The sequence below is a fragment of the Chamaea fasciata genome, unplaced genomic scaffold, assembly GCF_029207755.1.
Source record: "Chamaea fasciata isolate MVZ Bird 193981 ecotype frontalis unplaced genomic scaffold, bChaFas1.0.hap1 SCAF_5, whole genome shotgun sequence".
Lineage (NCBI taxonomy): Eukaryota > Metazoa > Chordata > Aves > Passeriformes > Sylviidae > Chamaea > Chamaea fasciata.
Window position 1 is genome coordinate 52880439 of NW_027094090.1, and position 15511 is coordinate 52895949.

Here is a 15511-nt window from a genome sequence, read left to right on the forward strand (position 1 = left end):
CATTCCTAATCTTTTCTCAAATCAGGGTCACTTGGCTGAAATTTAACGTGCAAGCTGCAAAAAATTCTGCTGTCTGTCATGACATATATATTGTATGAATAGTAATTATTTAAGCTAGTTTGCAGAAATTAGAGAGGAAAGTACAGTTATATAATTGTGTAAGTGTTCTAAACCTTGCTTCAAACTTTGCAAACATGCAGTGCTTTATCCCTCGTGATCAGGAACATAAGGGAGTAGTTGAGGCTGTTTCAGGCTGGTCTGCAGGAACCTGCTTTGTTCCACTGACTGGAGCACAGGGTGGAGAAATAAATTTGGGAAAATCTAGTTGCTGTGCAGGTGGGGCAGAAGGGAGAGCAGGGTTGCACAGCCAGGAGTGATGCTCACACTGTGCTGGCCTCCTGCTCAGGGGAACCCAAACTGGTTTGGGCTCCTTACTTAAATTTGATTAAAGAAATGTTGTAACTGGGTTCTCACAGTTTCTTTACAGGTGCACTGAGTTTCCTGGTTTGTCTTGGCCATTGCAAAGGTGAGGAGAAGAGATGAAGGGGCTGTCTTTGAGGCTGTAGCTTTCTGCTGCCTTCACTTTCTGCTCAAAACAATGTAAAACAATACTAGTATGGAACAAGGTTAAGTTTAAATGTAGTTTAATGCATTTAGCTGAATGCATGTACAGTTCTTCAAAGCAGTAAGGCACAAATTGTTAAAAAGGGCTTGTCTTAAACGTTTCCTGAGTGCAATGGCCAGAAGACAAATACCTTGTGGCTCTAGTGGGACACATCATAGCACAAAGGCACTGTGCCTGGTGGTAAATATGAAAGATTCAGGCCACAATCATGCCTGTCACTGTTAGGAACACCTTTCTGGAAACTGTTAGTGTGTGGCTGGATTTCTTCCTCTGAACATAAGCAAGTTTGTTTCCTGCTTTCTTCTGGTAACAGTTAAAATGCTGTTGTCATGTAACATACAATACTCTAATATGGCACTTAACCACTTTTCAATCAAGACTTTCTTTTAGTTTGCTATAAAACCCAGTCAGGCATACCCCCCTCTGTGGCTTGCCTAATAAAGTGGTACTTGTTTTGTCGACTTGTAATTACCAAAGTAATGGCAGTAGTAGTTCAGCTAAAAATAAGGCCATAACTTTATATAAAAAATTATTGTGGGGGAAAAAATGGTTTTGGCTGAAAACTGCTTATTCAGGTTTTGTCGTCTTGCGATTGTCCTTCCAGACCCGATAATTGAGTGCAGAAGCCAAGGTTAGCCAAGCTAAATAAGGGACCATCAAATAAGCTGCTGTTTTCTTGATGTTATACCAGGAAGCAGTGGTAGCTGTTGCTGTTCCAGTTGTAAGTAGGAGAGTCACCAACCCCTGAAACACAGAAGGTGGTTAGTGCTGTTTTTACTTGTTGCATTTCATGTCTATCACTCTTTCCACCTAGCCCTGGCACCTGTTCTATCCCTCTGTGAGTTAAATCCTTCTTAGAAAAGTAGCCAGCAGAAAAAGATGATAGATTTCTGAGTTACAAACCACTTTGAGTATAAAACAATACAAGAAAGTTTATTCATTACAGCTGGGAGCAGAGAGGGAGAATAAAGTCCTTCTCACCCATACCCTCTTTAGTGGGCAGTGAGACACTTTGCAGTGACTTGGACCAAGCAAGCCTGTCCAGTTTGTTCATGTCACCTGAAGAGATGAGGTGTGAATGAATCAGTGATGGATTGCAGAGTCTTTCCCTGTTAGAGCATTGCATGTACAGCTAGAGAACCAGGCAAATATAATTTTTTTTTTATTCCCAGTTCTTATTTTTGAGAATAATTGAGCTGTTTCTCTTCAGAGAGCTGCAGAAAATGAGTCTTTTCTAAAAGGAGTGTTGATCACCTGAATAATGTTGTAAGAAGCTGCTTATCACTGCTGTTTGCCAGAAAAACCTAGGAATTGCCGTAAGACATGAATGTTTATGTTTTCTAGTCACACAAAGCTCTTACCAAAGGCTGGCAGAAAGCTGCTTGAAATCTATTTAAGGGTGGTCTATATCTGTAAATTCTCTCAGGTGGCTGCATGCATGCATTAAAGAGAATTTTAGCAAAGTTCTGCAGGCCATATTTTGTGTTCAGACCCATTTTCAGGGAGAAAATATTGTGACACAAACCTTTCATGCTAAGAACTTGTAAACGAGTAGGAGCCTTTGGTTCAGAAACTTAGTGTTCCACTTACCCATCCCATTTTGTGAGCTCCAAAAAATATTGGAGTCCATGCCCAGTTTAATGCCAGGTTCCCTGCATACAGACCCAGAGGAACCACTGACTTTTCATTGAAGCCCCCCAGTTCCTTCCACACCAGGTAGGAGCCATATCTGCAGAAAGCAAAGGGGAAGTGTCATTCACTACTCTGTTTAAAGCTACCATACATTCTTGATCAGTGAAATAACTTCAGTGCCAGTGTCTAGCTGAATTTGGAAGATTTAGATATCCAGGCCCTACTTGGCAAAGTAACTGACAGCACAGGCTTGATCAGCTGCTCTAGATAACAACATGGAAAGAGAAAAATTCCAGTCATGCCAGAATTCTCATTTTTAAGTGCCTAGAAGCAGAAAATCTACTGCATTTCAGTCTTAAAAAAAGAATGCCATGTTGAAATGGAAACAAGTCTTAAGATGCAAATAGTGAAGAAACTTTGTTTTAGTACTGGGACATGGCATTTAAAAGATCTAAGAAAAATAAATGAATATCCACTTTTGAAGTGGATTAAATGAATTGCATTGAGTGGGATCCCAAAGCACAGCTGAGTATGGAGAGCAGGAGGAGCCCTTTAGTCACTTCCATTACTTTCACGGGCTGACCAATGCAGCTTTGCTATTTTGGCAGTTTGATTGGAGAGAATAGTGAAAACCAAAGAAAGTTGGGGCAGGGTAAGCATTAGAAACTTCGGTTTCCTAAGTGATTTCCAGAGCACAGCGTGGACTTGCACTTGTTCATACCTGTAACTCCAACTTCAGACCAAGATCGTGATGTACAAATCTAGGAATCTAAGTGTCAAGAAAGGCAGGTAAGCTTACTAAATCTTGCATTTAGTTATTTGTTGCTTTCCATATATTTGAGAGATTCTAGAGGAATGAAATGTCTTGGTCATTCAAGGAATGTGTGTGCATGATGGATTAGAGAAGGCTGGTACTGAGTATGATCTCTTCACTGGGCTGGATGTATAATACAAAACCAAGACCATCCACCTTAGGATACACTGATTCTGCTATTACCAAAATAAGTGATAAGCTGTCACAATCTAGACTTTTTTAAGGTATTTAACCTGCTACCCAGATTCGTGGTGAGGAATCCAGACAGAGGGTTACAGATTGTGCAATCAACTTGAAGGAAGTTGGGAAAGCCACCCAGCTCTTTTCTCCTTGATAAAAGGCATGTTTTTATTGACAGGTCAGTAATGATCTCATTCAAATGTTAACTCTTCAAATACACAAGTATTCCACTTAAATAAGTTAGAAAGTACAGTCTGTATGAGGAGAAATAAAAGAGAATACTGGTGGGGAGGGACAGGACATGAGGCTATGAAAACTACAAAGCTTTTCTGGAAAGAAAATGAAACCAAAATGAGAGAATGTGGGAGTGCCAACCTAGCATTCAGTTTCATCCCTTGCATTATTGAGCTATATTAGAACAGTTCTATCCTAATTTCCCTTCCTGAAAAACTGAAGGACATAATTAGAAGAAATTCCAGTGCTGCCTTGCTCTACTGTATCCAGCTTGGCAGGTCTTTCCCTCAGAATGAATGAGGAAAGCAAATTAATGGCAGCTTTTCAAGCTCCTGCTTTTGATGTGGATACTTCTGCATACAGAATGTCCTATCAAACCCACACACAACTCCCAAAACATGTTTTTACCTGTTAAACACGCAGCTTGACACAGTTTCTTACAAACATACAGCCACAGGAGTACAGTCATAGTCCTCTGGTCCGGCATTATACCAAAAGCAACTTTGAGATCAGGTCAGTGCCTTAATACAATGTGAAAAACATACCCCATAGATGTATAGAGAGTTCCCCAAACAGGAGCAAACAGCCAGTTAGGTGGACACCAGGATGGCTTCTGCAGAGTTTCATACCATGTTGGGATTTCCCTTTTGGTTATATTGCTTCCTAAAAATCCTCCTGCATGTGGCAGGAGTGTGAAACCTACGGCTGGGGCCCAGGCTGGTACCACTTCCATTGAGACAGTGAACCTGAAACAAAACCAAACACTGATTGGCAAAGAACTTCTAAAATGCAACTGCAAAAGTTTCCATTTTTGTCAGATCTGATCCACAGCCTTGTGTTGTCACTGAGAGAGACTGCAGCTGAAATTAATGGATCTTGTACTGATACTCTTGTAAAGGAAGCTCTCCCTGGGGAGGGGGGGCCAGTGGGAAGTGGGGCCTTCCCTCTCAGCTGAGTGCATGAAGCTTACTGAATTTTATCAACAGAAATATCCTCACCCATAAGTGTGGCAGAGGAGTAAAACAGTTTGATGTTATATGAACTGCACTTGGAAAATAAATAAATGCAGCATGAAGTATTCACCAAAATACAAAGTGCATTTCTGCATTCACCAAAATGCCCATTCCCTCAATGAAATGGCAGAGCCAAGGAAGAAAAGAGCATGTGCTTTCCTGTGCTCAAACAAAATAATGTGAGAGGATGTCTGCAGGATGCTCAGTGGGAGCCAGAGGGATGAGAATCAGTAGCAGACATTTGAGAAGCTGCCTTGGAAAACAAACACCAGGGAGGACAATGAGAAGGTAAGTACTTAAACGATGTTTTGCTGAACAAGAAAGGCGATCTGGATACATGGGGAGTACACCTTTGGCTCCTTCCTGAAGCATTCAATCAGTTGCAGTAATTGTAGCTGCCAAGTCCATTGAATTTGCCTACAGAAGTAGGGCTAAGTAATGCCTTGCTCTGCTAGGCCATGCTGCTGTAGTTAGGGTACAGGCAGCAGGAAAACCAGCAAGCAAGGAAGGAGGAAAAAGCTTCATTGCAGATTTTCTGGCCAAAAGCCAGATGCTACAGAAGAGCTGTGCTTAGTTTACTGAAATGTAAACATTAGAGCTACAATAAAAAAAAGGGCAGAACTGAAAGATGTGTTTTCAAATATACAGTAGGCAAATACACTCAAATTCCTGTTCATCTGTTATGCAGGAGAGATTATGAGAGATTGCAGCAGTGGGGAAAGAGCAACTGCAGAAGGCCCAGGAGAGAAAATAAAGTTTTAGATCAATGGGCATTTCAAATGCTTGTCAGAGAAAAGTGCCATATTGATACTGTCTTGGCTGTCTTTCCCTGAATTTCAAAGCTTCTATTGCTATAGCCATGACTGCTGGGATGAGGAGTGGGGAAGAGGAAATCCAGCTTGTGACAGATGTGCTTTAACCAATAGGAAATGGCATAGATGAGGCTGCATTGTCACAGCTCTGACCCAGTGAATTTGTTTGGAGATCAGGGTAAGCCTGGGCAGCAAGGGAGCTCTTGCATGATGGTTTTTGTCCCTGCACTCAGGGCTCTGCCCACTGATTTAATGTGAGATTCCAGTGGCTGGGACCACAATGCAGTTTGAATGGGATCGAGAGAAATCCTGGTGATAGAAGCAGAGCGGAGTTTTGAAGGCAAACTGAGCATGGAGGGACTGGTAAGGCACACAAGATGAGAAGGGTTGAGAGGGGTAAACAAGAAAGGGCAGTGGGCTTGAGGGAAGTCAGCAATGGATAGAAATATACACATAAAAGGCAGCAGACAAAGCCATCAGAGATACAAGTCAAGGTCAAAAGACTGGATGGGTGAAAAAAACCAGTCAGGGAAGAATTGAGAACTGAGGCTTAGATCTGTGCACTTAGATCTGTGCTGATATTTCCCAAGGAAGCAGGCTGTCTGCTGCCGTGTGCACTTCTTGTCATCCCCACTGACAGTGTGAAAGGCTCTGCTTTCACCGGGATGTGAAGCAATTGCCATGTGCAGGAGCAACAAGGTGTGATAGAAACAAGAGCTCCAAGCACAGCGATTCTCTTTGGCTGCCTTGAGATGAGTAACTCCCAAAGGTTAAGTTAGAAACTGAGAGTTAATAAGATCTCACTAATTTTTAACCCTTTTGTTTTGCCTACAGGGAGGACAGGCTTACGTATACATGCTGATACGTGCAACTCCAGTGTGGCTGCCAAATAGTATTTTTTCAAAAAATTATAAGCAAGAACCCAAAGGGCTTTATGCTTTATTTGGATGTTAACAATGTAAGGGTGGTTTTCTTGCAGCATTCAGCAACTGGACTTTGTCAGGGGTCCTGTCAGCTTCCTCCCAGGGAACAAAATCTAAAATTGTTCTGTAAGCTGAAAGTGCTAAATACTATAAAATTGAAACAATGCTGCTCTGTGGCAGTCATTAGTGAATAAATGATGCACCCATGCATGTCGGAGGAAGAACACTGAAATAATTCTTAAGAGAAAGAAAACCAGGCAGGCAAATAGAAACAGTGAAGGCACAAAGCAAAGAAATGAGAGAAGTGAAGCCACTCATGCACAGCAAAGGGAGGAAATAGAAATTAAGAGATTGAACATCCTGGCTGGAATTGAATGTTGGTGTCCCAGTCTTTTAACTACTATTACTATTAATTAATTATGTGCTGTATTTTCCAGTAGTATCTCTCAGGATTTCCCAAGCATGGCAAAATACTGTCTTGCAAAAGGGAAGGAGGGATGAAACCATGCAGCAGGGTGTGCTGGCAGCAAGACCACAGCTGTCCATCAGCAGTGGGAGTTCCTGTGTTTTCATTCCCAAGAAATTAAATACTAGTATCAGCTTTCCATAAAAAGCATGGTAACTCAGAAAACAGCATGGAAGAAGCCAGGTCTGTCTGTCTCTGGTTACCTGATGTAGATCTTTAGCAAGAGAATGAGTAAAAGGCAAGGATGCACTGGAGAGCCTGCACTGACCAGTGCTGCAGTCTTTGTTTACCTGTGCAGTACAAGAGCTGTGCAATGTTTACAGAACAGCCTGTACATTTTCTCAAAGTAATGTAAGCACAGAGATTCATCAGCCCTGCCTTCCTTTCAGTGTACAGCTGATGATCTGAAATGAATTGATGATAACTTACACACCACAGACTTGCTAACACAGCCCCACTGACTGCAGCAATATTACTCAACGTAGAAATAATAAGTACTTTCCCAATGATATCCTAGCTCTAGGGTGAGTTGCACAATATTCTTGCACCCTCATATTCATATGAAGAATGCTGGATGTCTGTGAATGATAACTGCAGCGTACCCAGCAGATATCTGCCTCTAAGAGCCACCAAGGTTGGAAATCTTTTCTTCTCACACACACTTAAATTGTTTACTTCTTTTCCACTTCTTATCTCTGCCTTGCAACATATGCTGCCCCTTTTTTGTTTAGCCCTAGTGTGACTTCAGGCAGTTTCAGCAGTGCAATGAGGGCTGCACTAGGTCACTTTGCTTTACATATATGCTAAAATAATTTTACATACATCCTAGAATAATTATTCTAGGTATTCAAAATACCTGACTTACCCAAAGTTGGTTCCAGCTACAAAAAGTAAAAGCAAAAGGGGAAAAAAAACTCCAACAGTTAAGCTTGCTGTCCAGTGAGCTTCTCTCTGTTGTTTTTCTATGGTGCTATAACAGGAAGAAAAAACTAACAGAATCTTTCTGTGTCCTCTTTCTGGAAAAAGCACTGTGCATCCAAAGAAAGGGATGGTGTGCGCTGTAGGTGGATTAGATAGATCATGACAGAGCACCTGGGTTGCTTCAGCCTGCTGAAAAATGAACTAAAACACTTCACTGCCTTGAGAAGGTCTCTGAAAGACATGTGCCTTTCCCTTCTTGGGACACTCTGTCAGCAGGAAGAAGGAAGGTAGGAAAGAAGAACTTTCATTCAATTTACTTATACCCCTGTGCTGATAAAACTTCTGACTAGTTCCATTCTTGTGCAGCTTGGGGCTGGCTACCCAATCACACGGGACTTAAAAATCACACTAAAACACAAAGGAAAATCTCCCAGCAGTGCTAAATCACCCTGGCAGCCCCGGAGTTCCCCATGCCCAGTGTTTGGAGATGGACTGACAAAGTATATCTGAGATATAACATGGAAAGGTGTCCCCAAGACACATACTCTCCCTCTTATCTTCTACCATTTTTTTAAGGGAAAATAAGGCTCTGCCCAGGTCTGAGAGGCAGCATGCAAATTTTCCCCAGGAAGAAGGCCTCTTCCCAAGATAGCGGTCTGAAAAATTAAAGATAACATACTTAATTTATATTGATAAATTATTTATGTGTGTCGTGGTTTGAATTTCTGGGAAGCTGCAAGACTAAAATCAAATTTATATCACAGTCTATGACAAAGAATACAGCTACCATGCACAAAAAAGCAGGCTTATCTTTGCTATTTCATCTCAAGTAATAGAGACACTTCAGACAATAAATGTTCTAGAATATAAGTATCTAATAAGTGTATATGTTTATAATATGTATTAGAATTTTTTTAAAAATACGGTATTTATTGAAGACTATAATGCAAGATGTATAGATGGAAACAAAAATCTCACTCCTCAGGTTACAGTTCTTTTAATGTGGCAGACCACAAGTTGTGCAAATAAATCTATAATTTATTCACATATAGGGAACTGAAATGCATACTGGAGCAGGATCTTTGCTGCGAGAATTTGTCATTTACTGCTCAATCTCTTCTCATTGACACTTATGTTACAGGTAGAGGCAGCTATGGGCTGGGGTATGGTCCCATATATGTCACATATATGACATATATGTTACTGCCCATGTATTTCAGCTAACTTGAGCAGCTCACTTCTGGGTATTTTACCTGGAGGCTGGCACAAATGGAAGAAATCATCTTACAAAATAGCACAGAGAACAGAAAAGTGAGAAAAACCTGCTCATCATGATCCATTCGAATTGGCCCAAATAAAAGTCAACATAATTTCCTGCTGCTACGACACGTTTCCTTTCTCCCAAGTCTCTTTTACTGAGCTGCTCTGACTCAATGCTGGATACTGTTTCATAACCTTACTTCATGCACAGTCGTTACACAATTGCAACTCCGGCACAGCAACTTTCCCTTTTAAAAAAATAATCTTACCGTCGAACACTCTAATTATATCACAGTGCATTTTGGGCTGATTTATAAGCATCTCTCTAAAACTCAGTATTGAAACCAAAGCCTTTTCTTTCACCCTTAAAGAAATGTTCCTCGGCGACACTGAAGGAAGATCCCTTTAGTCGAACAACAAACAGATCGTAAACTTCTCCCGAGTGCGGAGAGCCGATGTGCCGCGTGTGTGCGGCAGAGCCTCCGGTCCCTGTGAGACCAGAGTTCTGCCTTCTGTGCGCGCACAGCTGTGATCCACCGAAAAACTCGTGTGCCGGATAAAAATTAAGAATAGGCTTCCCAGGTTGTGTATTGGTTTTTTGTTTGTTTTGTTTAATTTGAATTTTTTTTATTTAAAGCACTTTCCATGCTAAACGCTTGCCCAAGTCGACTCCGCCCGTGAGCGGCTCCCCCCACCCCGGTCTTATCCGGCACCGCAGGTCCCGTCCTGCCTGGGGGATCCCGGCTGGCCGGCACGGGGCTGTCATCGGCAGCAGAGCAGGATCGCCCCCCTCAACCCTCTCCGCCAACCCGCGGGGGAGCCGAGGGCGCCCGGGGCGCTCCGGGAGCGCCGGGACCCGCGCGGGGGCCGGGGCGCGGTCGGGCGGCCCCTCCGGCGAGACAGCCGGGCCCCGCTGCGGGGCCGCGCCGCCCCTCGGGCTCCCCGTCCCTCCCCGAGCCGTGCCACGGGCACCGCCGGCGTTACCTCCTGCTCCGCCGCGCCGCTGCTGCCGCCGGTCGCGCTTGCTCTGCCGGGCCGGCGAAGCTCCGCCCCCGGGGCCGCCCCCGGGCTCCCCCGCCCCGGGGCGGGCTCTCGGCGCTGGGCGGGCGGAGGCGCCAGGCGCGGGCCGGGCCCAGGGCGGCGCGCGGGGCTGAGGGCGGCGAGCGCCAGGGCGGCTGGGGCGGCCCGACCGGCCTCCCTCGTTCCCTCCCTCCCTTCCAGTCGCCTCTGCCGGCGCCCGGCCCGGCAGCGGCCGCCGGCGGGGGCCGCCCCGTTCCCGTGGCAACGCCCGTTCCCGGGCGGCGGCCATGGGCGGCTGGGCCGCGGCGCTATGGCGGCTTGGTGGCTGCAGCGGGCGCGGCGGCCTCCGCGGCGCTGCGCGGCGGTGGGGCAGCTCCCGCCCCGGCGCTGGGGACCGGGCGGCGACCCTGAGCGACCTCCTGCAGAGTTCGGTGGAGGCCGAGGAGCCGGGCGCGGCGGCGGCGAGGCGGGAGCGGCGATGCCTCCGGGAGGGCACGGTGCTGCTCTTCCCCGGTCAGGGCAGCCAGTTCGTGGGGATGTGCCGCGGGCTGCAGCGGTATCCCGGCGTGCGGGACATGTACCGCCTGGCCGAGAAGGTGCTGGGCTACGACCTGCTCTCCCTCTGCCTGGAGGGGCCGCGGGACGCGCTGGACCGCACCCAGCATTGCCAGCCCGCCGTGTTCGTCGCCTCCCTGGCCGCCGTGGAGAAGCTCAACCACCTGCAGCCTGAAGTGAGGGGCCGCGTCGGGCGCGGGGGGCCGGGCCGGGGTCGGTCGGGGCGGCGGCGCCTCGGGCCTGCCCCGCGGTGCGGCTGAGGCGCCGCTCGGCTCTGTGTCCCCGCAGGTCGTGGAGCGCTGCGTGGCGGCCGCCGGCTACAGCGTGGGGGAGTTCGCGGCGCTGGTCTTCGCTGGAGCCCTGGGCTTTGCCGAAGGTGCCTGGGGGACGTGCGGAACTCCCTGCTAGGATCTCCCAGCCCGGATCTCCCAGCCCGGGCCCGTGCTGTTTCCAAAGCATTGCCTGTTATCACTGTGTCCCTTCCGCTTTTTATTTTTAATTAGAGGACAAATTTTACTTTCTACTTCCACTGTTCGCTTTAACATATGTAATACGGCATTAAAAGCATTGACGTTTCACGAGAGTGAACAACTGCCCTTTCTTGCGCGCAGGTGCCCGCGCTCACATTTACGCAGCATCTCTGTTTCTCTCCGTAGCGCTGTACGCGGTGAAAGTGCGCGCCGAAGCCATGCAAAAGGCGTCGGAAGCTGTCCCCAGTGGAATGCTCTCGGTTGTCGGCCGGCGAGAGGCAAATTACAAATTTGCCTGCCTGGAAGCCCGTAAACACTGTGAATCGCTGGGTATAGAGAACCCCGTGTGCACAGTTTCAAACTATTTGTTTCCAGACAGCAGAGTCATTGCAGGACACCTACAGGTATTGCTTCAGAGTAACTATTCCTTCAGTTGAACTGAGCGTTTCACTTTTTAAAAACTTTTGCTTTGCACTTCTGTGTGGGTGTTACGTATGGCCTTAGTTTGTCCAAACGAAAGTATTTGATCTGTGGGTTTGTTTTTTTGTTTTTTTACCTGGCATGTGTTCAGTTGTTGGGTAGGGTAAGGAGTCCCTTTATCACAGTAATTCTGATGAGGTGATTCTTGTGGGGTGACTGAGAAAACTTTTGTTGTGCAAGACTCACTTCTCTCTCTCTCTTATAGGCTTTGGAGTTTTTGCAGGAGAATGCCCGAAAATATTATTTTAAACGTACAAAAATGCTTCCAGTCAGTGGGGCTTTTCATACCAGACTTATGGAACCAGCAGTAGAGCCACTGGCTGAAGTCCTAAAATCGATTGAAATTCAGAAACCGCTGCTCTGTGTTTATTCCAATGTCGATGGCAAAAAGTATATGCACTCAAAGCACATTCAGAAGCTGTTAGTGAAGCAGGTGGTGTCACCTGTTCTGTGGGAGCAGACCATGCACTCAGTGTACGAAAGAAAGCAAGGAACAGAATTTCCTTACACGTATGAAGTGGGGCCTGGGAATCAACTAGGAGCCATTCTCAAACAATGTAATTTAAAGGCCTGGAAACAATATAAACATGTAGATGCTCTGGAAGATGAGGAAGCAGCAGATACTTAAATAACCTTTTGAGAAAAATCCACACAACTCGTGTTTTTTCTGATTTAAAATTTTGTGCTCCCTAAAGAGGAAGTCTTAAACATTGATGGCTTCTCATGTTGTAAAAAGCACTATTGCATAATTGCAATGAACATTTTCCTTTGAGTTCCTCAGGTGTGGAAAGGGGAGAGCAAAGTTTGGCTCTTCTATCTGCATCAGGACTGCAAAGGTGTCAACAAACAGGCCAAGTAGCGTTGTTTGGCCTCAATCCTGCAAGCAAATTTCCCTCCTGGGGTTTTTTTTTTTTGGGGGGGGGGGGAGGGGGGAGGGGGTTTGGGGTTTTTTGGTTGGTTGTTTTTTGGGGGAGTTTTTTGGGTGTGGATTCAGATTCCAGTTGGTAGCCTTGGCTGGCTGGTGCAGGGATCTTCTGCAGGAATGCAGGGGTTGTTGGCTCCAAGTTGTAGAGGGCTCTGCTCTGGGCTGGAGGGTGCATTTAGAGGAGCCATTTCTTGGGACGGCTTTCAGTGTGTTGATGTTCCTGTTTTCTTATTCACCTGACTTGTGGGGTGCTCATCTATGTAAAGTTGTCTTACTTTGTGTCCACATTGCAAGGTGGCAGCTGAGTGAGACAAATGTTGTTACTAGAAAAATTATTTTCTTAAGGTTAAACTATAAATAAACTATGAAGCTTTTCTTGCTATTTTTAATGCTTTGGGGTACATCATTATTGGCTTTGTCCACATGTGGATGGAAGTAACTTTCCCTCCAGTTGTCCAGTGCCATACTGGTTGTGCTAAGTCACACAAGAAATGTTCACTGGGAAAAAAAGCTTAACAAAAATATTATGTACATTTCCTGGCAGCAGGAAATTATGAGCTGAAGAGCAGCAGGTTGTCCCAAACCCTCCTGGAAAAAGCTTCCCGTTTCCTAGTTTGTATTTTTTATTTTGGTATTTTAATGCTGTATTTAACAGATACATTAAAAAAAATTAGGACATATTACTTAAATCAAAATACTGACAGCATCTTTTATAATGTATTACTAAATGCAGGAGAACTTCCAATTACAGTACCAATCATTCTGTAACTTCACATTTATGACAGGGAGAGTGAATTAAAAACACTGGCCCTTATTATCATTGCTAAGTGGGCTGTATTATTAAACAGTTCTTTTGTGGACTGCAGCTGGCAGCTGTGCCTCCCCTTACAGTACAAATTCCACTTTTAGCATGTGTAAACATTAACAATTAGTAAAATACTGAAGAGTTTTTCAGCTTCACCATTGGACTGCTAGAGGCTGATGATAAAGGGTTGGAATAACTGTAAAGAAAACTATTTCAGTGAATGTTCCTATGTTACAGGTGTTAATTATTCAGAAAAGCATACCAGAGTCTTCAGTTAGAATTATTGGTTAGAATATTGCAACTAAATCCCATTCATATTATTAAACACTGGATTGTCCTGTGTTAGAAGTTTCTGACCACACCTTGTAAGACCAAATGCAACATTGATGCCTTTCAAACCAGCTTTTATGATAGTTGAAACTGAGCGTGGTATGTTGGTGGCACTAATTGTAGTGCTTTAAAATTTCTGGACTTTCTTTTAAATTATTTAACCTTTCTGAGGAAATGTTGGAGACCTGTTTTCTATTTGTAGTGTTCTTGCCATAATTTTTTTCCCTCATTTCACTTTGTTGTACACTTTGCTTGGAATTAAAGCTCTTTGGGAAATCCATGCTAGAAATCTCTTGTTTGCAAACCATTAGAGAACCTTTGCACTTTTGCCAGCTGCAGAATGCTGAAGGGAAATCTGTATCCTAAGAGCATTCCAGTCTTGTGGGTCTTGTTTAATTAGTAGGAAGAAGGACCCGTCACCACTGTCAGGTGTTCGCTTTTCTTCTGTGCAGTGGGTGAGCTGGGGCTGCTCCTCAGTGAACTTTGTGTCTCCAAAACCAGAAGCCAAAGGGAACCATACTCTTGTGCTGATGTTGCAATTTCCAGGAGCAGAAAAAGTGTGTGGAGGTCTTTGTACCTCTGTATGGAAAGTGTTCAGGGCTTGATTTTCTGTGGTGCCCGTCAGCACAGCCTCACCTCATGTGCGTTGTAACATTTGCTGTGGCTGGGCAGAGAGCGCCCAAGTAATTAGAACTCCTGGATCTGAGAGCATTTCTTTAATGTATTTGCTCATCTATCCCCTCTGCCTCTGGAAACTGAATGTTTGAGAGGTGAGAAACCAGTATGGCTCCTTGGCCTATGAAAAAGCAGAAACAGGATGTGGAAGAAAATCAAGTGCCGTAAATGCTGTCACATATGAGGAAGTGTGCAGTGAAAAAAAATAGAATTAACATTGGGTCTCCTGAGTCACTGTGGGGCTGTGACTAAAGGATAAACTAACTGTGCTCCACAGGTGAAAGAGGAGCCTGGCACTGACTGCTCCCTGGTACTCCAGTTAGTGCTGATTGCTGTGGCTTTGGATGCCATTTGCTTTGTGTTTCACTTGTTTCTTTGCTGGGATTGAATTTTGTATTCCTTGAGACTGTTTTGCTCCATACATGCTGGATTATGAAATTCCCCTCTCTTGTGATTCAAAGCCTTACATTATGGATTACAAGAGTGGGAAAAAGCAGAGTCACCCCACACAGCTCTTGGATAAAACAGGCAGTGAAGAGTCTCCTTTTCATCATTGCTCCCCTGTGCACAAAAGTTATTTATCTAGAAATAGTTATTTGGTAGTATTAAATTGATTCATCTGGGAAGAGTCAATTTTTTCATAGCTGGTACTTTTATTACACATTAATAGTTTATTAGACCCTCCTGATGTTAACTTTTACCCTTTGCTAAATAATAACTTTAACATTTTTCTATCACACTGCTATTATGGAGCTCAACAGAGCAGCCAATTCACTGATAAAACTTTAAGCTTCTTGGCTATGTGGGCCAACTTCTGGCCTGTGTGTGACTCCAGTTCCAGGTGTGTTAACTGTGCTTTTCCAGAAAAAACATGCCTACCTGCTGCTGAAGGGCACATCAGCTTGAGAGCATTTTGGAAAAATGTGACACTGGAATATTTGCTGCTGCTGCTACTTGAATTTCTGAGGTATTCTGGAACCATCACCCTTTACATTCCTTCTTTCCCTGCTCTCCTTTTGTTCTGCATTTCAAGTCATTCAAAGATATTTCAAATGGTCAAATGAAATAGTTTAGCGGAGCTTCATTTTTCTTTTTCCCAGAAACATTTTTTGACATGGGCACTTAGGATCATAATGGGATTTAGGCACCATCCATTAAAGAGAGGAAGCATGTTCCTCAACATGCTTAAATTTGGCTTGATTTGGCACTTGTCTTCACTAAAGATGGGGTTAAATTCCCTGTCTCATTTAAAGCAGAGACTCAAACTTGAAAGTCCAACTTCTCCGGTGAGTGCTTAGATCACAAATCCGTTGAGTATTGTCCTTTCCTGTTTTAAAAATACACCAAGAGTAGGAGTTGCTTGTCTGGGCA

At 44.6% G+C, this 15511-nt stretch overlaps 2 protein-coding genes across 2 annotated transcripts; one reads left to right on the plus strand and one right to left on the minus strand.

Annotated features, from left to right (window-relative positions):
- Positions 1 to 627: 627 nt before the first annotated feature.
- TSPO (translocator protein) lies at positions 628 to 9942 on the minus strand. The gene is made up of 4 exons (XM_066183686.1): positions 9865 to 9942; positions 4031 to 4231; positions 2216 to 2354; positions 628 to 1369 (listed from the first exon to the last, which is right to left on the minus strand). The coding sequence occupies exons 2-4, from the start codon at positions 4216 to 4218 to the stop codon at positions 1193 to 1195; spliced, it is 504 nt and encodes a 167-aa protein (XP_066039783.1). The 5' UTR covers positions 4219 to 4231; positions 9865 to 9942; the 3' UTR covers positions 628 to 1192.
- Positions 9943 to 10048: 106 nt separating this feature from the next.
- Positions 10049 to 12314, plus strand: MCAT (malonyl-CoA-acyl carrier protein transacylase). The gene is made up of 4 exons (XM_066183687.1): positions 10049 to 10631; positions 10744 to 10831; positions 11112 to 11329; positions 11611 to 12314. Exons 1-4 carry the CDS (start codon positions 10188 to 10190, stop codon positions 12031 to 12033), a joined length of 1173 nt encoding a protein of 390 aa, XP_066039784.1. The 5' UTR covers positions 10049 to 10187; the 3' UTR covers positions 12034 to 12314.
- The last annotated feature ends 3197 nt before the right edge of the window (positions 12315 to 15511 follow it).

Excerpts from the sequence above, each read along its gene's own strand:
- TSPO (XM_066183686.1), bottom strand. The coding sequence starts at position 4,218 with ATGGAAGTGGTACCAGCCTGGGCCCCAGCCGTAGGTTTCACACTCCTG. Across the intron at positions 2,355-4,030 it reads ACTCTCTATACATCTATGGG|ATATGGCTCCTACCTGGTGT; the intron begins GTATGTTTTTCA and ends TGCTTTCTGCAG. Across the intron at positions 1,370-2,215 it reads GAGCTCACAAAATGGGATGG|GGGTTGGTGACTCTCCTACT; the intron begins GTAAGTGGAACA and ends TCTGTGTTTCAG.
- MCAT (XM_066183687.1), top strand. The coding sequence starts at position 10,188 with ATGGGCGGCTGGGCCGCGGCGCTATGGCGGCTTGGTGGCTGCAGCGGG. Across the intron at positions 10,632-10,743 it reads TCAACCACCTGCAGCCTGAA|GTCGTGGAGCGCTGCGTGGC; the intron begins GTGAGGGGCCGC and ends GTGTCCCCGCAG. Across the intron at positions 11,330-11,610 it reads TCATTGCAGGACACCTACAG|GCTTTGGAGTTTTTGCAGGA; the intron begins GTATTGCTTCAG and ends TCTCTCTTATAG.